The sequence below is a fragment of the Pelobates fuscus genome, chromosome 5 (genome assembly GCF_036172605.1).
Source record: "Pelobates fuscus isolate aPelFus1 chromosome 5, aPelFus1.pri, whole genome shotgun sequence".
NCBI lineage: Eukaryota > Metazoa > Chordata > Amphibia > Anura > Pelobatidae > Pelobates > Pelobates fuscus.
The window spans coordinates 320,090,303-320,113,695 of record NC_086321.1 but is presented as its reverse complement, the minus strand read 5'-3'; the positions used below and the strand labels follow the sequence as shown (position 1 = coordinate 320,113,695).

General features: G+C 53.7%; 1 protein-coding gene across 2 annotated transcripts in view; it reads right to left on the bottom strand.

Moving 5' to 3' along the window:
- The window catches only part of MPV17L2 (MPV17 mitochondrial inner membrane protein like 2), a 30,437-nt gene that overhangs the window by 3,331 nt on the left and 3,713 nt on the right, over nucleotides 1-23,393 (bottom strand). For both annotated transcript variants that reach the window (XM_063457381.1, XM_063457380.1), the window contains exons 4-6: nucleotides 19,924-20,085; nucleotides 17,425-17,501; nucleotides 700-828 (exon numbers count right to left, since the gene is read on the bottom strand). In XM_063457381.1, coding sequence (XP_063313451.1) covers nucleotides 700-828; nucleotides 17,425-17,501; nucleotides 19,924-20,085 — 368 coding nt within the window. The remainder of the gene's footprint in view (nucleotides 1-699; nucleotides 829-17,424; nucleotides 17,502-19,923; nucleotides 20,086-23,393) is intronic.

Sequence of the window (23,393 nt, the reverse complement as noted above, 5' to 3'; positions counted from 1 at the left end):
CAAAGTACACATACACCCCAGCAAAGAAAAAAAAATCAACATAAATACACTTCATGCTATGGACAAAATACAAATCAAATAATGACACAGGAAGGATGGCACAAATTTTGAATGCGTCTTTGATATTGGTTGAAATAATAAGACACTATAGGCACCCTTAGATAATCTGCAATTTTACAAAAGACAGAACTAGAAGCGCTTTCTGGACTTTCACAGAGTTTAACTTGCTTTGCATGAGCACGTCCAGCGTCTTCTAAAACCCCACATGGGACTTCCTAGTGGGAAAGCTTAATTCCCCCCGTGCTTGTTGCGTATGCACATTAGATCTCCCCATCGGGTGATGAAGAACCCGACCCAGCACAGAGGGACTTAAGTGTTGGAATCAGGTACAACTTGACACTAAAGGGAGAGAAGGGGGGAGGGAGGGAGCTAGGGATCCATCTTTAAATTCATAGCACTAAAGTTTTCCTTTAAGTAATGAGACACAAATATTTTTCACATTTCTCCCTCTCTGCCCATCAGGTATTTATGTAATATACGTAAACACAACACAGATTAAAGTATTCAAATTGTCCTGAACAAATCATTCTTAATATCAGACAAAGTTATATAGCCCGTTTTCATTATGACACAGAATTGGAGTAAAGTGATATCTTCACTATTTACATGCAGAATTCTTATATTGAAACATAGCCTTACCCTATGTTTGAGATACGATAGGTAAGTATCCCATCCCACAGTGATCACATTAATGTAAATTACACGGTACTTTGGAGGCAAAAAGTAGAAGTTCACCATTTGAGCTGCAGGCCACACAGTCCAGTCTGCCTGAAAAGATTGAAAAATTTGTCATTTAAGATTGCATTTACTTAGAAAATTCAGGCCCAATATATTCTGATCAAAAGTACAGCCACCAAAAATGCACGATGGGGACAAATATGTAAAGTGAAAAATTCACTATACAAACAAACAAAAACAATGTATATACTGATTTTCTTTACTTAACTGGTTTGCGACTATCGCTGTACATGGAAAAAAAATGGCATTTTTATATATTCTACTTTTCAACAGTAGTGCATTCTACAAGTCAGCAATACAGTGCTTAATGACTAAAAATTATACAAGTAACACTCTAAGAACTAACAATTTCGTATGAATGAGACTACCCTGCACAAACTTTTGGCTCTGAGAATGGCTGATAATTAAAGTGATTTGTAAAATCCCACAATTCCATGCTGCCTATCAATTTCACCACTCACTCTGCACACACAACCTGAACTAAGCTCACTTGCCATCAATTTATTGAGCTATTCCATGAATCTTATCCATCAACCTCTGGTGGGTGGAGGATTATGGTATATGAATAGACCCCCAAAAGACCAGAATGAGATGCTCCTCATTGGTTTGTCACTTTCTGGAGATTGAGGGGTCTGCCGCTTGGACAGTGTTAGCAATTTTAAAAAGGTGGCAGAGACACATGGAGGGGCTGGGGGCGGAGGGACAGAGACAGAGACACATGGAGGGGCTGGGGGCGGAGGGACAGAGACAGAGACACATGGAGGGGCTGGTGGGGGAGGGACAGAGACAGAGACACATGGAGGGGCTGGTGGGGGAGGGACAGAGACACATGGAGGGGCTGGTGGGGGAGGGACAGAGACACATGGAGGGGCTGGTGGCGGAGGGACAGAGACACATGGAGGGGCTGGTGGCGGAGGGACAGAGACACATGGAGGGGCTGGTGGCGGAGGGACAGAGACACATGGAGGGGCTGGTGGCGGAGGGACAGAGACACATGGAGGGGCTGGTGGCGGAGGGACAGAGACACATGGAGGGGCTGGTGGCGGAGGGACAGAGACACATGGAGGGGCTGGTGGCGGAGGGACAGAGACACATGGAGGGGCTGGTGGCGGAGGGACAGAGACACATGGAGGGGCTGGTGGCGGAGGGACAGAGACACATGGAGGGGCTGGTGGCGGAGGGACAGAGACACATGGAGGGGCTGGTGGCGGAGGGACAGAGACACATGGAGGGGCTGGTGGCGGAGGGACAGAGACACATGGAGGGGCTGGTGGCGGAGGGACAGAGACACATGGAGGGGCTGGTGGCGGAGGGACAGAGACACATGGAGGGGCTGGTGGCGGAGGGACAGAGACACATGGAGGGGCTGGTGGCGGAGGGACAGAGACACATGGAGGGGCTGGTGGCGGAGGGACAGAGACACATGGAGGGGCTGGTGGCGGAGGGACAGAGACACATGGAGGGGCTGGTGGCGGAGGGACAGAGACACATGGAGGGGCTGGTGGCGGAGGGACAGAGACACATGGAGGGGCTGGTGGCGGAGGGACAGAGACACATGGAGGGGCTGGTGGCGGAGGGACAGAGACACATGGAGGGGCTGGTGGCGGAGGGACAGAGACACATGGAGGGGCTGGTGGCGGAGGGACAGAGACACATGGAGGGGCTGGTGGCGGAGGGACAGAGACACATGGAGGGGCTGGTGGCGGAGGGACAGAGACACATGGAGGGGCTGGTGGCGGAGGGACAGAGACACATGGAGGGGCTGGTGGCGGAGGGACAGAGACACATGGAGGGGCTGGTGGCGGAGGGACAGAGACACATGGAGGGGCTGGTGGCGGAGGGACAGAGACACATGGAGGGGCTGGTGGCGGAGGGACAGAGACACATGGAGGGGCTGGTGGCGGAGGGACAGAGACACATGGAGGGGCTGGTGGCGGAGGGACAGAGACACATGGAGGGGCTGGTGGCGGAGGGACAGAGACACATGGAGGGGCTGGTGGCGGAGGGACAGAGACACATGGAGGGGCTGGTGGCGGAGGGACAGAGACACATGGAGGGGCTGGTGGCGGAGGGACAGAGACACATGGAGGGGCTGGTGGCGGAGGGACAGAGACACATGGAGGGGCTGGTGGCGGAGGGACAGAGACACATGGAGGGGCTGGTGGCGGAGGGACAGAGACACATGGAGGGGCTGGTGGCGGAGGGACAGAGACACATGGAGGGGCTGGTGGCGGAGGGACAGAGACACATGGAGGGGCTGGTGGCGGAGGGACAGAGACACATGGAGGGGCTGGTGGCGGAGGGACAGAGACACATGGAGGGGCTGGTGGCGGAGGGACAGAGACACATGGAGGGGCTGGTGGCGGAGGGACAGAGACACATGGAGGGGCTGGTGGCGGAGGGACAGAGACACATGGAGGGGCTGGTGGCGGAGGGACAGAGACACATGGAGGGGCTGGTGGCGGAGGGACAGAGACACATGGAGGGGCTGGTGGCGGAGGGACAGAGACACATGGAGGGGCTGGTGGCGGAGGGACAGAGACACATGGAGGGGCTGGTGGCGGAGGGACAGAGACACATGGAGGGGCTGGTGGCGGAGGGACAGAGACACATGGAGGGGCTGGTGGCGGAGGGACAGAGACACATGGAGGGGCTGGTGGCGGAGGGACAGAGACACATGGAGGGGCTGGTGGCGGAGGGACAGAGACACATGGAGGGGCTGGTGGCGGAGGGACAGAGACACATGGAGGGGCTGGTGGCGGAGGGACAGAGACACATGGAGGGGCTGGTGGCGGAGGGACAGAGACACATGGAGGGGCTGGTGGCGGAGGGACAGAGACACATGGAGGGGCTGGTGGCGGAGGGACAGAGACACATGGAGGGGCTGGTGGCGGAGGGACAGAGACACATGGAGGGGCTGGTGGCGGAGGGACAGAGACACATGGAGGGGCTGGTGGCGGAGGGACAGAGACACATGGAGGGGCTGGTGGCGGAGGGACAGAGACACATGGAGGGGCTGGTGGCGGAGGGACAGAGACACATGGAGGGGCTGGTGGCGGAGGGACAGAGACACATGGAGGGGCTGGTGGCGGAGGGACAGAGACACATGGAGGGGCTGGTGGCGGAGGGACAGAGACACATGGAGGGGCTGGTGGCGGAGGGACAGAGACACATGGAGGGGCTGGTGGCGGAGGGACAGAGACACATGGAGGGGCTGGTGGCGGAGGGACAGAGACACATGGAGGGGCTGGTGGCGGAGGGACAGAGACACATGGAGGGGCTGGTGGCGGAGGGACAGAGACACATGGAGGGGCTGGTGGCGGAGGGACAGAGACACATGGAGGGGCTGGTGGCGGAGGGACAGAGACACATGGAGGGGCTGGTGGCGGAGGGACAGAGACACATGGAGGGGCTGGTGGCGGAGGGACAGAGACACATGGAGGGGCTGGTGGCGGAGGGACAGAGACACATGGAGGGGCTGGTGGCGGAGGGACAGAGACACATGGAGGGGCTGGTGGCGGAGGGACAGAGACACATGGAGGGGCTGGTGGCGGAGGGACAGAGACACATGGAGGGGCTGGTGGCGGAGGGACAGAGACACATGGAGGGGCTGGTGGCGGAGGGACAGAGACACATGGAGGGGCTGGTGGCGGAGGGACAGAGACACATGGAGGGGCTGGTGGCGGAGGGACAGAGACACATGGAGGGGCTGGTGGCGGAGGGACAGAGACACATGGAGGGGCTGGTGGCGGAGGGACAGAGACACATGGAGGGGCTGGTGGCGGAGGGACAGAGACACATGGAGGGGCTGGTGGCGGAGGGACAGAGACACATGGAGGGGCTGGTGGCGGAGGGACAGAGACACATGGAGGGGCTGGTGGCGGAGGGACAGAGACACATGGAGGGGCTGGTGGCGGAGGGACAGAGACACATGGAGGGGCTGGTGGCGGAGGGACAGAGACACATGGAGGGGCTGGTGGCGGAGGGACAGAGACACATGGAGGGGCTGGTGGCGGAGGGACAGAGACACATGGAGGGGCTGGTGGCGGAGGGACAGAGACACATGGAGGGGCTGGTGGCGGAGGGACAGAGACACATGGAGGGGCTGGTGGCGGAGGGACAGAGACACATGGAGGGGCTGGTGGCGGAGGGACAGAGACACATGGAGGGGCTGGTGGCGGAGGGACAGAGACACATGGAGGGGCTGGTGGCGGAGGGACAGAGACACATGGAGGGGCTGGTGGCGGAGGGACAGAGACACATGGAGGGGCTGGTGGCGGAGGGACAGAGACACATGGAGGGGCTGGTGGCGGAGGGACAGAGACACATGGAGGGGCTGGTGGCGGAGGGACAGAGACACATGGAGGGGCTGGTGGCGGAGGGACAGAGACACATGGAGGGGCTGGTGGCGGAGGGACAGAGACACATGGAGGGGCTGGTGGCGGAGGGACAGAGACACATGGAGGGGCTGGTGGCGGAGGGACAGAGACACATGGAGGGGCTGGTGGCGGAGGGACAGAGACACATGGAGGGGCTGGTGGCGGAGGGACAGAGACACATGGAGGGGCTGGTGGCGGAGGGACAGAGACACATGGAGGGGCTGGTGGCGGAGGGACAGAGACACATGGAGGGGCTGGTGGCGGAGGGACAGAGACACATGGAGGGGCTGGTGGCGGAGGGACAGAGACACATGGAGGGGCTGGTGGCGGAGGGACAGAGACACATGGAGGGGCTGGTGGCGGAGGGACAGAGACACATGGAGGGGCTGGTGGCGGAGGGACAGAGACACATGGAGGGGCTGGTGGCGGAGGGACAGAGACACATGGAGGGGCTGGTGGCGGAGGGACAGAGACACATGGAGGGGCTGGTGGCGGAGGGACAGAGACACATGGAGGGGCTGGTGGCGGAGGGACAGAGACACATGGAGGGGCTGGTGGCGGAGGGACAGAGACACATGGAGGGGCTGGTGGCGGAGGGACAGAGACACATGGAGGGGCTGGTGGCGGAGGGACAGAGACACATGGAGGGGCTGGTGGCGGAGGGACAGAGACACATGGAGGGGCTGGTGGCGGAGGGACAGAGACACATGGAGGGGCTGGTGGCGGAGGGACAGAGACACATGGAGGGGCTGGTGGCGGAGGGACAGAGACACATGGAGGGGCTGGTGGCGGAGGGACAGAGACACATGGAGGGGCTGGTGGCGGAGGGACAGAGACACATGGAGGGGCTGGTGGCGGAGGGACAGAGACACATGGAGGGGCTGGTGGCGGAGGGACAGAGACACATGGAGGGGCTGGTGGCGGAGGGACAGAGACACATGGAGGGGCTGGTGGCGGAGGGACAGAGACACATGGAGGGGCTGGTGGCGGAGGGACAGAGACACATGGAGGGGCTGGTGGCGGAGGGACAGAGACACATGGAGGGGCTGGTGGCGGAGGGACAGAGACACATGGAGGGGCTGGTGGCGGAGGGACAGAGACACATGGAGGGGCTGGTGGCGGAGGGACAGAGACACATGGAGGGGCTGGTGGCGGAGGGACAGAGACACATGGAGGGGCTGGTGGCGGAGGGACAGAGACACATGGAGGGGCTGGTGGCGGAGGGACAGAGACACATGGAGGGGCTGGTGGCGGAGGGACAGAGACACATGGAGGGGCTGGTGGCGGAGGGACAGAGACACATGGAGGGGCTGGTGGCGGAGGGACAGAGACACATGGAGGGGCTGGTGGCGGAGGGACAGAGACACATGGAGGGGCTGGTGGCGGAGGGACAGAGACACATGGAGGGGCTGGTGGCGGAGGGACAGAGACACATGGAGGGGCTGGTGGCGGAGGGACAGAGACACATGGAGGGGCTGGTGGCGGAGGGACAGAGACACATGGAGGGGCTGGTGGCGGAGGGACAGAGACACATGGAGGGGCTGGTGGCGGAGGGACAGAGACACATGGAGGGGCTGGTGGCGGAGGGACAGAGACACATGGAGGGGCTGGTGGCGGAGGGACAGAGACACATGGAGGGGCTGGTGGCGGAGGGACAGAGACACATGGAGGGGCTGGTGGCGGAGGGACAGAGACACATGGAGGGGCTGGTGGCGGAGGGACAGAGACACATGGAGGGGCTGGTGGCGGAGGGACAGAGACACATGGAGGGGCTGGGGGCGAGGGACAGAGACACATGGAGGGGCTGGGGGCGAGGGACAGAGACACATGGAGGGGCTGGGGGCGAGGGACAGAGACACATGGAGGGGCTGGGGGCGAGGGACAGAGACACATGGAGGGGCTGGGGGCGAGGGACAGAGACACATGGAGGGGCTGGGGGCGAGGGACAGAGACACATGGAGGGGCTGGGGGCGAGGGACAGAGACACATGGAGGGGCTGGGGGCGAGGGACAGAGACACATGGAGGGGCTGGGGGCGAGGGACAGAGACACATGGAGGGGCTGGGGGCGAGGGACAGAGACACATGGAGGGGCTGGGGGCGAGGGACAGAGACACATGGAGGGGCTGGGGGCGAGGGACAGAGACACATGGAGGGGCTGGGGGCGAGGGACAGAGACACATGGAGGGGCTGGGGGCGAGGGACAGAGACACATGGAGGGGCTGGGGGCGAGGGACAGAGACACATGGAGGGGCTGGGGGCGAGGGACAGAGACACATGGAGGGGCTGGGGGCGAGGGACAGAGACACATGGAGGGGCTGGGGGCGAGGGACAGAGACACATGGAGGGGCTGGGGGCGAGGGACAGAGACACATGGAGGGGCTGGGGGCGAGGGACAGAGACACATGGAGGGGCTGGGGGCGAGGGACAGAGACACATGGAGGGGCTGGGGGCGAGGGACAGAGACACATGGAGGGGCTGGGGGCGAGGGACAGAGACACATGGAGGGGCTGGGGGCGAGGGACAGAGACACATGGAGGGGCTGGGGGCGAGGGACAGAGACACATGGAGGGGCTGGGGGCGAGGGACAGAGACACATGGAGGGGCTGGGGGCGAGGGACAGAGACACATGGAGGGGCTGGGGGCGAGGGACAGAGACACATGGAGGGGCTGGGGGCGAGGGACAGAGACACATGGAGGGGCTGGGGGCGAGGGACAGAGACACATGGAGGGGCTGGGGGCGAGGGACAGAGACACATGGAGGGGCTGGGGGCGAGGGACAGAGACACATGGAGGGGCTGGGGGCGAGGGACAGAGACACATGGAGGGGCTGGGGGCGAGGGACAGAGACACATGGAGGGGCTGGGGGCGAGGGACAGAGACACATGGAGGGGCTGGGGGCGAGGGACAGAGACACATGGAGGGGCTGGGGGCGAGGGACAGAGACACATGGAGGGGCTGGGGGCGAGGGACAGAGACACATGGAGGGGCTGGGGGCGAGGGACAGAGACACATGGAGGGGCTGGGGGCGAGGGACAGAGACACATGGAGGGGCTGGGGGCGAGGGACAGAGACACATGGAGGGGCTGGGGGCGAGGGACAGAGACACATGGAGGGGCTGGGGGCGAGGGACAGAGACACATGGAGGGGCTGGGGGCGAGGGACAGAGACACATGGAGGGGCTGGGGGCGAGGGACAGAGACACATGGAGGGGCTGGGGGCGAGGGACAGAGACACATGGAGGGGCTGGGGGCGAGGGACAGAGACACATGGAGGGGCTGGGGGCGAGGGACAGAGACACATGGAGGGGCTGGGGGCGAGGGACAGAGACACATGGAGGGGCTGGGGGCGAGGGACAGAGACACATGGAGGCGAGGGACAGAGACACATGGGGGGCGAGGGACAGAGACACATGGAGGGGCGGGCGAGGGACAGAGACACATGGAGGCGAGGGACAGAGACACATGGAGGGCGAGGGACAGAGACACATGGAGGGCGAGGGACAGAGACACATGGAGGGGCGGGGGCGAGGGACAGAGACACATGGAGGGGCTGGGGGCGAGGGACAGAGACACATGGAGGCGAGGGACAGAGACACATGGAGGCGAGGGACAGAGACACATGGAGGCGAGGGACAGAGACACATGGAGGCGAGGGACAGAGACACATGGAGGCGAGGGACAGAGACACATGGAGGCGAGGGACAGAGACACATGGAGGCGAGGGACAGAGACACATGGAGGCGAGGGACAGAGACACATGGAGGCGAGGGACAGAGACACATGGAGGCGAGGGACAGAGACACATGGAGGCGAGGGACAGAGACACATGGAGGCGAGGGACAGAGACACATGGAGGCGAGGGACAGAGACACATGGAGGCGAGGGACAGAGACACATGGAGGGGAGGGACAGAGACACATGGAGGGGAGGGACAGAGACACATGGAGGCGAGGGACAGAGACACATGGAGGGGAGGGACAGAGACACATGGAGGGGAGGGACAGAGACACATGGAGGGGAGGGACAGAGACACATGGAGGGGAGGGACAGAGACACATGGAGGGGAGGGACAGAGACACATGGAGGGGAGGGACAGAGACACATGGAGGGGAGGGACAGAGACACATGGAGGGGAGGGACAGAGACACATGGAGGGGAGGGACAGAGACACATGGAGGGGAGGGACAGAGACACATGGAGGGGAGGGACAGAGACACATGGAGGGGAGGGACAGAGACACATGGAGGGGAGGGACAGAGACACATGGAGGGGAGGGACAGAGACACATGGAGGGGAGGGACAGAGACACATGGAGGGGAGGGACAGAGACACATGGAGGGGAGGGACAGAGACACATGGAGGGGAGGGACAGAGACACATGGAGGGGAGGGACAGAGACACATGGAGGGGAGGGACAGAGACACATGGAGGGGAGGGACAGAGACACATGGAGGGGAGGGACAGAGACACATGGAGGGGAGGGACAGAGACACATGGAGGGGAGGGACAGAGACACATGGAGGGGAGGGACAGAGACACATGGAGGGGAGGGACAGAGACACATGGAGGGGAGGGACAGAGACACATGGAGGGGAGGGACAGAGACACATGGAGGGGAGGGACAGAGACACATGGAGGGGAGGGACAGAGACACATGGAGGGGAGGGACAGAGACACATGGAGGGGAGGGACAGAGACACATGGAGGGGAGGGACAGAGACACATGGAGGGGAGGGACAGAGACACATGGAGGGGAGGGACAGAGACACATGGAGGGGAGGGACAGAGACACATGGAGGGGAGGGACAGAGACACATGGAGGGGAGGGACAGAGACACATGGAGGGGAGGGACAGAGACACATGGAGGGGAGGGACAGAGACACATGGAGGGGAGGGACAGAGACACATGGAGGGGAGGGACAGAGACACATGGAGGGGAGGGACAGAGACACATGGAGGGGAGGGACAGAGACACATGGAGGGGAGGGACAGAGACACATGGAGGGGAGGGACAGAGACACATGGAGGGGAGGGACAGAGACACATGGAGGGGAGGGACAGAGACACATGGAGGGGAGGGACAGAGACACATGGAGGGGAGGGACAGAGACACATGGAGGGGAGGGACAGAGACACATGGAGGGGAGGGACAGAGACACATGGAGGGGAGGGACAGAGACACATGGAGGGGAGGGACAGAGACACATGGAGGGGAGGGACAGAGACACATGGAGGGGAGGGACAGAGACACATGGAGGGGAGGGACAGAGACACATGGAGGGGAGGGACAGAGACACATGGAGGGGAGGGACAGAGACACATGGAGGGGAGGGACAGAGACACATGGAGGGGAGGGACAGAGACACATGGAGGGGAGGGACAGAGACACATGGAGGGGAGGGACAGAGACACATGGAGGGGAGGGACAGAGACACATGGAGGGGAGGGACAGAGACACATGGAGGGGAGGGACAGAGACACATGGAGGGGAGGGACAGAGACACATGGAGGGGAGGGACAGAGACACATGGAGGGGAGGGACAGAGACACATGGAGGGGAGGGACAGAGACACATGGAGGGGAGGGACAGAGACACATGGAGGGGAGGGACAGAGACACATGGAGGGGAGGGACAGAGACACATGGAGGGGAGGGACAGAGACACATGGAGGGGAGGGACAGAGACACATGGAGGGGAGGGACAGAGACACATGGAGGGGAGGGACAGAGACACATGGAGGGGAGGGACAGAGACACATGGAGGGGAGGGACAGAGACACATGGAGGGGAGGGACAGAGACACATGGAGGGGAGGGACAGAGACACATGGAGGGGAGGGACAGAGACACATGGAGGGGAGGGACAGAGACACATGGAGGGGAGGGACAGAGACACATGGAGGGGAGGGACAGAGACACATGGAGGGGAGGGACAGAGACACATGGAGGGGAGGGACAGAGACACATGGAGGGGAGGGACAGAGACACATGGAGGGGAGGGACAGAGACACATGGAGGGGCTGGTGGGGAGGGACAGAGACACATGGAGGGGCTGGTGGGGAGGGACAGAGACACATGGAGGGGCTGGTGGGGAGGGACAGAGACACATGGAGGGGCTGGTGGGGAGGGACAGAGACACATGGAGGGGCTGGTGGGGAGGGACAGAGACACATGGAGGGGCTGGTGGGGAGGGAATGAGACACATGGAGGGGCTGGTGGGGAGGGAATGAGACACATGGAGGGGCTGGTGGGGAGGGAATGAGACACATGGAGGGGCTGGTGGGGAGGGAATGAGACACATGGAGGGGCTGGTGGGGAGGGAATGAGACACATGGAGGGGCTGGTGGGGAGGGAATGAGACACATGGAGGGGCTGGTGGGGAGGGAATGAGACACATGGAGGGGCTGGTGGGGAGGGAATGAGACACATGGAGGGGCTGGTGGGGAGGGAATGAGACACATGGAGGGGCTGGTGGGGAGGGAATGAGACACATGGAGGGGCTGGTGGGGAGGGAATGAGACACATGGAGGGGCTGGTGGGGAGGGAATGAGACACATGGAGGGGCTGGTGGGGAGGGAATGAGACACATGGAGGGGCTGGTGGGGAGGGAATGAGACACATGGAGGGGCTGGTGGGGAGGGAATGAGACACATGGAGGGGCTGGTGGGGAGGGAATGAGACACATGGAGGGGCTGGTGGGGAGGGAATGAGACACATGGAGGGGCTGGTGGGGAGGGAATGAGACACATGGAGGGGCTGGTGGGGAGGGAATGAGACACATGGAGGGGCTGGTGGGGAGGGAATGAGACACATGGAGGGGCTGGTGGGGAGGGAATGAGACACATGGAGGGGCTGGTGGGGAGGGAATGAGACACATGGAGGGGCTGGTGGGGAGGGAATGAGACACATGGAGGGGCTGGTGGGGAGGGAATGAGACACATGGAGGGGCTGGTGGGGAGGGAATGAGACACATGGAGGGGCTGGTGGGGAGGGAATGAGACACATGGAGGGGCTGGTGGGGAGGGAATGAGACACATGGAGGGGCTGGTGGGGAGGGAATGAGACACATGGAGGGGCTGGTGGGGAGGGAATGAGACACATGGAGGGGCTGGTGGGGAGGGAATGAGACACATGGAGGGGCTGGTGGGGAGGGAATGAGACACATGGAGGGGCTGGTGGGGAGGGAATGAGACACATGGAGGGGCTGGTGGGGAGGGAATGAGACACATGGAGGGGCTGGTGGGGAGGGAATGAGACACATGGAGGGGCTGGTGGGGAGGGAATGAGACACATGGAGGGGCTGGTGGGGAGGGAATGAGACACATGGAGGGGCTGGTGGGGAGGGAATGAGACACATGGAGGGGCTGGTGGGGAGGGAATGAGACACATGGAGGGGCTGGTGGGGAGGGAATGAGACACATGGAGGGGCTGGTGGGGAGGGAATGAGACACATGGAGGGGCTGGTGGGGAGGGAATGAGACACATGGAGGGGCTGGTGGGGAGGGAATGAGACACATGGAGGGGCTGGTGGGGAGGGAATGAGACACATGGAGGGGGCGGGGGGGAGGGAATGAGACACATGGAGGGGCTGGTGGGGAGGGAATGAGACACATGGAGGGGCTGGTGGGGAGGGAATGAGACACATGGAGGGGCTGGTGGGGAGGGAATGAGACACATGGAGGGGCTGGTGGGGAGGGAATGAGACACATGGAGGGGCTGGTGGGGAGGGAATGAGACACATGGAGGGGCTGGTGGGGAGGGAATGAGACACATGGAGGGGCTGGTGGGGAGGGAATGAGACACATGGAGGGGCTGGTGGGGAGGGAATGAGACACATGGAGGGGCTGGTGGGGAGGGAATAAGACACATGGAGGGGCTGGGGGGAGGGAATGAGACACATGGAGGGGCTGTGGGGGAGGGAATGAGACACATGGAGGGGCTGTGGGGGAGGGAATGAGACACATGGAGGGGCTGTGGGGGAGGGAATGAGACACATGGAGGGGCTGTGGGGGAGGGAATGAGACACATGGAGGGGCTGTGGGGGAAGGAATGAGACACATGGAGGGGCTGGGGGGAGGGAATGAGACACATGGAGGGGCTGTGGGGGAGGGAATGAGACAAATGGAGGGGCTGTGGGGGAGGGAATGAGACAAATGGAGGGGCTGTGGGGGAGGGAATGAGACACATGGAAGGGCTGGGGGGAGGGAATGAGACACATGGAAGGGCTGGAGGGGAGGGAATGAGACACATGGAGAGGCTGTGGGGAAGGGCATGAGACACATGGAGGGGCTGTGGGGGAGGGAATGAGACACATGGAGGGGCTGTGGGGGAGGAAATGAGACACATGGAGAGGCTGTGGGGGAGGAAATGAGACACATGGAGGGGCTGTGGGGGAGGAAATGAGACACATGGAGAGGCTGTGGGGGAGGGAATGAGACACATGGAGAGGCTGTGGGGGAGGGAATGAGACACATGGATAGGCTGTGGGGGAGGGAATGAGACACATGGAGAGGCTGTGGGGGAGGGAATGAGACACATGGAGAGGCTGTGGGGGAGGGAATGAGACACATGGAGAGGCTGTGGGGGAGGGAATGAGACACATGGAGAGGCTGTGGGGGAGGGAATGAGACACATGGAGGGGATGTGGGGGAGGGAATGAGACACATGGAGGGGTTGTGGGGGGAGGGAATGAGACACATGGAAGGGTTGTGGGGGGAGGGAATGAGACACATGGAAGGGCTGGGGGGGAGGGAATGAGACACATGGAGAGGCTGTGGGGGAGGGAATGAGACACATGGAGAGGCTGTGGGGGAGGGAATGAGACACATGGAGAGGCTGTGGGGGAGGGAATGAGACACATGGAGAGGCTGTGGGGGAGGGAATGAGACACATGGAGAGGCTGTGGGGGAGGGAATGAGACACATGGAGGGGATGTGGGGGAGGGAATGAGACACATGGAGGGGTTGTGGGGGGAGGGAATGAGACACATGGAAGGGTTGTGGGGGGAGGGAATGAGACACATGGAAGGGCTGGGGGGAGGGAATGAGACACATGGAAGGGCTGGGGGGAGGGAATGAGACACATGGAAGGGCTGGGGGGAGGGAATGAGACACATGGAAGGGCTGGGGGAGGGAATGAGACACATGGAAGGGCTGGGGGAGGGAATGAGACACATGGAAGGGCTGGGGGGAGGGAATGAGACACATGGAAGGGCTGGGGGGAGGGAATGAGACACATGGAAGGGCTGGAGGGGAGGGAATGAGACACATGGAAGGGCTGGAGGGGAGGGAATGAGACACATGGAGGGGCTGTGGGGGAGGGAATGAGACACATGGAGGGGCTGTGGGGGAGGGAATGAGGCACATGGAGGGGCTGTGGGGGAGGGAATGAGACACATGGAGGGGCTGTGGGGGAGGGAATGAGACAAATGGAGGGGCTGTGGGGGAGGGAATGAGACACATGGAAGGGCTGGAGGGGAGGGAATGAGACACATGGAGGGGCTGTGGGGGAGGGAATGAGACACATGGAGGGGCTGTGGGGGAGGGAATGAGACAAATGGAGGGGCTGTGGGGGAGGGAATGAGACACATGGAAGGGCTGGGGGGGAGGGAATGAGACACATGGAGAGGCTGTGGGGAAGGGCATGAGACACATGGAGAGGCTGTGGGGAAGGGCATGAGACACATGGAGGGGCTGTGGGGGAGGGAATGAGACACATGAGGGGCTGTGGGGGAGGGAATGAGACACATGGAGAGGCTGTGGGGGAGGGAATGAGACACATGGAGAGGCTGTGGGGGAGGGAATGAGACACATGGAGAGGCTGTGGGGGAGGGAATGAGACACATGGAGAGGCTGTGGGGGAGGGAATGAGACACATGGAGAGGCTGTGGGGGAGGGAATGAGACACATGGAGAGGCTGTGGGGGAGGGAATGAGACACATGGAGAGGCTGTGGGGGAGGGAATGAGACACATGGAGAGGCTGTGGGGGAGGGAATGAGACACATGGAGAGGCTGTGGGGGAGGGAATGAGACACATGGAGAGGCTGTGGGGGAGGGAATGAGACACATGGAGGGGATGTGGGGGAGGGAATGAGACACATGGAGGGGCTGTGGGGGGAGGGAATGAGACACATGGAAGGGCTGGGGGGAGGGAATGAGACACATGGAAGGGCTGGGGGGAGGGAATGAGACACATGGAAGGGCTGGGGGAGGGAATGAGACACATGGAAGGGCTGGGGGGAGGGAATGAGACACATGGAAGGGCTGGAGGGGAGGGAATGAGACACATGGAGGGGCTGTGGGGGAGGCCCATATCGATTTTACACACCGGGACCTGGTGGTTTCTAGTTACGCCTCTGGACAACAATACAGAATACAGAAATAATACAGTTTCTACAACAAAGCAATGTTTTACATGGCAGGGTTAAAGTTACAAGGCCACTGCACCCAGACTACTTAATTGAGATGAAGTGGTCTCTTAGTTACATATCCTGGGAGGAAGGAGGGTCTAATGTCTAGAACATATATACTTTTGTGTAGTTATTTTTAATTATGTGCCTGTTATTTGTTGTTATTTACATAGAACCAACTTATTCCACAGCAATTTACAATATTAGAAAAGGGGAAAATTTAACAATAAATGAGAATTACAAAAAGACCCTGCTCAACCGAGTATACAGTCTAAAGGAGACCACATTTTCAAAGGTTTAGATTCAAAACCAAAATTTGCTAAATAATTCAATAGATTTAAAAACATTTGAAAATAATAATAAAAAATCATAGACATATGAGGCATTTTAACAGACACGACTGATAAAAGAATAGCCAAAATAGATACACTTTTGTGTTGCACTAGTTGTAATTTTAAGCAAAGCTAGAAAAAAAAAATTCTTACTAATGGTTTTCAAATATAATTTAGTGCCATAAATGGTGGGTATCAGAAAAAAGCCCTATTTGTCCTATAACAGTATGTAACTATGCATACACTTAATGGAAAAGCAGGAAGCTACTGTGGGGGAAATCAAAAGTAAAAAAAAATAAAGGCCTCATAAATGCATGCAATCCTATAAAAGTCTCAGCCAAGGGCTAAGTAAAGTTAATGTAAACAAAACCCCAAGACCAGATGGTATACACCCACTTAGCATAAAAATAGCAACAACAACAAAAAAAATAAATTAATTTGTAGGATTCTTTTCTTTTGGCAATTGTACCAGGGGACATGAGCAATGCATAAGTTGTGTCCATGGTTAAAAGGGAATACAAATCTCAGCATTAAAATTACATACAATTAGCTTAAAATGGCTGTCACTTTTGAGTATTTCATTAATAAATAATTTTTATGAAACTCATACTGACTGCAATCAGTTTTATGAGAATGTTCTTCTCAGTTCAGAAAGTAATGGAAATTTGTAATGTTGTATGAAAGTTATTCTTTCCACGTTTATATATAAATATAGATACGAAATCTATATTTATATATTGGAGCAGCATAAGGGCTACTTAAATGGACACTCCAGACCACTAAAGCACTTTAGCTTGCTGAAAAGCTATTTGTGTGAAGAGTGTGTTCTTTTATTTAATTTAGCGGCAAGAGCAGATTTCAATAGAAATTTACACTTTTATAAATTAATTAATCTTGTTACACTCCCTGGCTTTTTAAGCAGACAACAGGTTACTTCCTGGTTTTGGTATCTCAGTGGAGCTAAACAGCTAAATTTAAGAGAAAGCAATCATTTCGAAAACTCATTGAGCTGCATTGGGAAGTCTGACTGAACAGGCACAGAAAGTTTGGGTGGGGTTGGAAGGGGAGAGATTGCAAAGGAATAACTGCAACTTTTTGCAAGCTGTTTTTAGATATACCTCAATAAAAAAATGCTAAACAGTGATTTTTTTTTTTTTTTATTATTTGGGAAGTGCAGTGTCCCTTTTACCCTGCATTAACCAACCTAATGGCTACTCAAAAGGAGCTCCATAAGATCACATTGAATTAGACAAATATTTACCTATATTTACTCTTGCATGAGGTTTTTAACAAAACAATATATTGGAATTTGATCTTGTTGAGCTTACTGGTTTCTAAGCTTCCCCAACAAAGCAATATGGTGTGGCTTGAAAGGCATCAGGCAAATAAGTTCCTATATGTAGAACAGTGATCTATTCACATGGCAGGGTTAGTACACTGCTTATGATGACCCTCTCCAAAGGTAAATAGAAAAAGAGTTCAGCATTAACACACATTTTCTCATACCTTGTAAAACTCCCAAAACTTGTTCCGAAATTCTTTCCAACTTTGTTCCAGACTCTGTCCTTCCATGGAGCCCATTCCTGAGCAAATAAACAGTAATCAGATTATATTTTCCGACAAATACTTTTGACCAAAAAGGGAATTGTGGGGAACAGGCATTAAATGAATCGTACGACAAACATGGTTTGCAACTTCTACAGCACCAGACATGCAGAGCTGCAATGGGAGTAAATAACCATTACAAAAGCACAACAACTATACTAGTCATGTTTGTATGTGTGTGTGTGTGTGTATATATATATATATATATATATATATATATATATATATATATATATATATATATATATATATATATATATAATTTATATATATATATATATATATATATATATATATAATTTATATATAGTGTTGATTTTTTTTTTTTTTTTTTTTAAATCAACACCTTGTTCTACCCACACTCCTTTAATACATCAAATATATTTTCTGATCTATATATAGATCTGTGGGATTATCCACACACTGTTTAACTTTCAGTACCCACCATAACACATAACTAGGATACAATAATTGAACTTTATTGTGTATGTGCAGTGTACTTTAATGCTACTAGTTTCAAACATTAAAATGGAGAGTGTGTGCGTATAAAAAGTTACTTGCGCACTATCCCAAATCTCTATATATGTGTGTTTGTGTATATGTATATGGATGTAAATATATATACCCGGGGCGCCACACACACACAGGGATAGTGAGTAACTTTATTTTATGTATTGGGGCTGATGTCTACTATAGTCATTGCTTCCGCCCAGGAGTGGGTGTTTGAGTGCAGGGTTTAATTTTGTCTGTTTGTATTTCATACCCATGTTACAGTGCGGCTATTAAAGGCTAATAGAAAAATACCCTTCTCTGTCTTACAAGATATTTTGCCTTTTAGCTGAAAGCAGCAAATGTTAGTGTAGGATTCACCTCAGAGATTTTGCCTTGACATGGCAGGTGAGCTTACACCTAAATGGCTATTGGAGGGATACTAAAAAAATAAATAAAAAAAAAACAATTATAGGAAGTGCATAGAGATTTTGCATAGTGCAAAAGTAACAATTGTTATTGTTCATATTGGGGCTGATGTGTAGTCATTACCGCCCAGGAATAGTGGGAGTTTGAGCGCATGACAATTTTGTATTTAAAAAACAATTTTTTGTAGAAGTGACATATTGCACTATTATTTTTCTTCTTCTCTCTGAGATATTTTGAGTTGTTACTCATTAAGCCCCTACAGAATGTAAGTATATGGATGTATAGCACAATAGGGTCATTTTAAACAGTTTATCACATTTCTCTTTGTCACATTCTGTACCTCACGCAAGGTTTTGGGAATCCTTGTAGATTTACTGCTTCTACCTATTGGATAATTATAATGGGCACCTTAACCTCTTCCTGTACACTTAATTTTGTATGTTTGTCTTTGCTTTTGTGTTAACAGGCCCAGTGTTTTCTTCATCTGAAAATGTTCCACTGATCTGACTACTTAATAGATATGTATATTCTAGATATACATAAAGAGTATATGTATATCTAGAATACATATACTCTCTGTGTCCTATCTTACTTCCTAATTACTGTCAACTTTAACTTGATCATACCTCCCAACTCCGGTGTCCTGATAATCAGGACGCCGGTGGGAGCAAGGTAATGGTGGCGGCCTGTTGATGAGATTGTGTCGCCTCAAAGGGGGAGGAAGCACCCAGAAAAGGGGAGGGTCTGCCTGACTTACCGGCAGATCAGCCTAGCGCAAACACATGCCATGAGGGCTGGCCCTGCAGGGTCTAAGTGCCCTGGATATTGCCTGAACGCGTCTCATGATGTGCTCGTACTAGGGTTGTTGGCGATAGTTCTCTGGTGTCCCCAGAAGCAGAACAGCAAAAAACGTACGCGAGACAGGACCCAAAAATCGAGACTGTCTTGCCAAAATTGGGGCAGTTGGGGGGCATGCTTCATAGCCTCAGAAAGCCATTGGGATGGTTATTGGGCTGTATTTTTTCCACACAATCTATATGTTGATATTATACATTTAAGCCAGTAATACACAATCAATATATAAAATAAAGATAATTCTCATTCTACACACACATGGCATTAAATAATTATTTTAATGGATGTTCATGGCATGGAAGATCACTATGTGTGTGAATGCAGTGGTGCATTGAGTGTGTGTTGATAAGCTCAGTACTGTATCTGTATTGGAGGGTGTTATTTTGTGAAAAGGCAGTTTGCAAATGAAGGTGAGTGCATGGAGAGCTGGTGTGGAAATACAGTGGTGTATTGTGCATGTTAATTTTTCTATGTAACTTTCTACCCCTTCCCCTCAACAAAGTCACTTCCCATTTGCTAACCAGGTCACTTAATCACTTCCTCTACAACCACATCACCTCTCAACATGCCCCTTACTCATATGCACTTGTAAGTCAGTTCAAATTTTATTGTAATTAACAATCTTACCAAGGAAGTACCAAATTCCAAGTGTTGGCGAGGCCACTAACTGGTCAATTAATACTTTCTTCACCACTACTCTGATCCCTTGCCCAGGGAATGACCGATCCAGCCAGCCATACCAAAAGTGCATTGCAGGTCCCATTGAGCAGCCAATCGCAAACATTCTGACTGGTAGGATGGAATGACATGAATAGTTAAACAAGATAAATAATGCATTCAGATTAGACATTTCAAAGGTGCATATATTTAGTTTTTTTTTTTTGTCTGTTAATCAACTTGTTACATTGCATAGGTTACACATTCTTTTTGCATGCAAAATATAGAAAGGACAATAAGTAACATAACCACTTTAGCTTAATGAAGCAGTTTTGGTGTATTCATGTCCCTGCAATCTCACACCTCAATTCTCTGCCACATGGAAGTTAAATTACCTTGTCTATGCCACAGCCTCCATGAAACAAACAAACAAAAACAACACAACTTGTATTCCTAATGCTACAGTGACCCTGTCCCTAGTTATGTTAAAGGAACACTATAGTGACAGGAATACAAACGTGTTCCTGTCAGTATAGTTACTGAAACCACGTTAGGCCCCAAACCCTCCAGGAAGCCAAGTAAAAGGTGAGATTACTCGCATTTCTTCCAGCGGCGTGGGGGACTGTCACAACTGGCTCAGCCCAGGCTCCACCCCCTTGGCTGAAATCATAAAATTTGATTATCTCAGCCAATCCAATGCTTTCCCATAGGAAAGCACTGGGAGGCTATTGCACATGTGCGGCAAAAAAATACTGCGCCAATCAGCATCTCCTCATAGAGATGCATTGAATCTGATCACTGTACATTGTATGACCAGGGCATTGTGACTTTATTTATTAGTATTTGTTAGTGTACACACAACACTTCCTTTCCTGCTGGCAGGCACCACATCCTGGCTACGATGAAGAGACATACGTGTGAACAAATGCTGCAATTTCAGCATTTTAATGATGACGTGCGGTGCCCCCTAGAAATGACCCCTTGTTATACAAAATTCGTCCCATGATCAAACACCTGTCTGCAAAGGTTACAGAAAATTACATCGACAGGAACACCTGTGTAGATGAATCACTTGTGAAATTCAAGAAAGATTGCTTTTTAAGCAGTATATTCCATCTAAGCATGCACACTATGCAAAATGTTTAATGTTATAAGTTGTGTGAATGCACTTCAGGTTATACCTGAGCATTTTGCAATGATGAAGGGAAAAATCTTGATCCACCCGACTGCCCTGATACTATTGGCACAAATGGCAAAACTGCGTGGGATCTCCTCCTACCCTTAATTAACAAGCTATACCATCATGGGTTGCCAATTATTAGAACAGCATAGATATATTTAAAACATATATGACTTGGACACCGTAGCCCAGGGGTATGCAATCTTTAATAGTAATGTGCCAAAACAAGATCTTGACGTCCCTTGGTGTGCAGGTACTAATTTATTTTAAACTGGAGGTGTGTATGTTGCCATATTCTGCTTTTGTTTTTTATGGGTGCTGTAGTTGCTTTGTAATGTTGTCTTTGTGGACTGTTATATTGTATATGTACATGATTATCTTGTGGCATTATGTGGTTTGAGTGGGAATGATATGTTGCATTCTGTGGTGTGTTTTATGTGTGGGTCTGCTTATGGTATTGAATGTGAGAGGCTGCTTGTGGGTTAGTGTGCGTGTATGTGGATAGCCAGTGGTGCTTTTATGAACGCAGTCACTTAGGAAGTCTAGAGCTACTAGACGAAACGCATATAAACTATTTTGTTTTTACAGTTATTTTGGAATACATATCTATATCTGCACCCGGTGATTCTGAGTATTCCTGTGGAGACTTAAAATCTATTTGGAAACACTATATATTTATGCTCAATCTATATTTCCAGCATTTTACCAATTCATTGACTAATAATTGATTTTTATACGCTGTTAAACATTCTTAGCTTCCCATTACATACTCTATGATTAATTTCTTCATATGGTCTTCGATAATTCAGTTTAGTGTTTTATTTACACGTATTTTTTCACTAATATTTTAATCAACAAATGAAACGTTATGTTTTAAATCAATTTATACCATAAGACAAGTGTCTCTCTATCAAATACCAGCCTGCAATCATGTCCTAAGTCAAGGGTAGGCATCCTTCGGCACTCCAGATGTTGTGGTCTACAGCTCCCATAATGTTTCACAGCCATAATGCTGGTAAAGCATACAGGGAACGCAGGTCTGGAGTCTTTAAAGCAGCACTGTCATGGCCGTATCCGCTTTTCTTTTATTTTCTTTAATCCCCCTCCCAACTCCACTACATCCAATTGCCCCCCTAGTCATCTCCAAATGCCCCTAAGCCCCCCATATTACCTATTTTTTTTCATCTTTACTTTGTGCCTGGACCTAGGTGTGGGCAGATGAAGGCCCTGTGGGACCTGTCATCTCCCCACACTAGCTAGCGATGTAAAATTCCCACGCATGCCAAGTTAAACAATGGGGCATTCGCTATTGTCCGAAATTCGGACGGGAATTTCGTCTATTCATTAATTCGTCAGAAAGACGAATGAATGAATAGAAATTTCAGACAAACAAACACAGAATGTCCCCCGTTTAGTTGAATAGCCCCCACTCGCGAGGCATTGGTGGAGGCTCGGGGGGACACTATGTCCACCCCGCTAGTTAATAGATGCCCACCATGAGGGCAATTTATTAGAAGGGGCAAAAGGTCTCCCCCCTCACCTTCCTATTTTCTTTTAGGGCCCCCACCCGCAGCTCATGGGTAGAGGCCGAGGGAAGGACAATAGGTTTTTGTTTTTAACAACAATGAGCAGCCATTGGCTGCTTACTGTTTACTAGACATGCCTCTACTCGCGGCATAGCGAGTGGTGGCAGATTAATTACTAATACTAAGTAATCTTTACTTAGTATTAGTAAAGTTGTCTGAAAGACCAATCTTGGTCTTGGTCTTTCTTGGTAGATTGCTTCTTAATACTGTGGGAAGAGGACGCGTTTAGAAAAAGGTAAGTTCGGCATGACAATGCCGCTTGAAGGTTGCCTAAATAAAGGAAGTCTTGTAGGCACCCAGAACACTTCATCTTAATGAAGTGGGGTGGGTGTATTACCCCTATATCTTTTTAACCCTGCAATTGAAAACATTTCTGTTTTGCCTCTATTCTTGGTCTTCATAACATCCACTAGAGGCACTCCCACAGCTTTAACGGAGAAACTCTAACAGTTGACTCTCAGACAAAGGCATTTGACTGGCACAGTGCAGTGTTTTGCTGCACATGTACCCTAGCCTCCCAATGCTTCACTATAGGGAAGCATTGGATTAGCTGATCTCAGCCAGGGAGGCAGCACACAGACCATGTGACTTAAGGTAAGTAAATTGCAAGGGTGGGGTGGGGGCATCTACATAGGTAGCGAAATACTTAAAGGAACACAATGCAAATACATGTT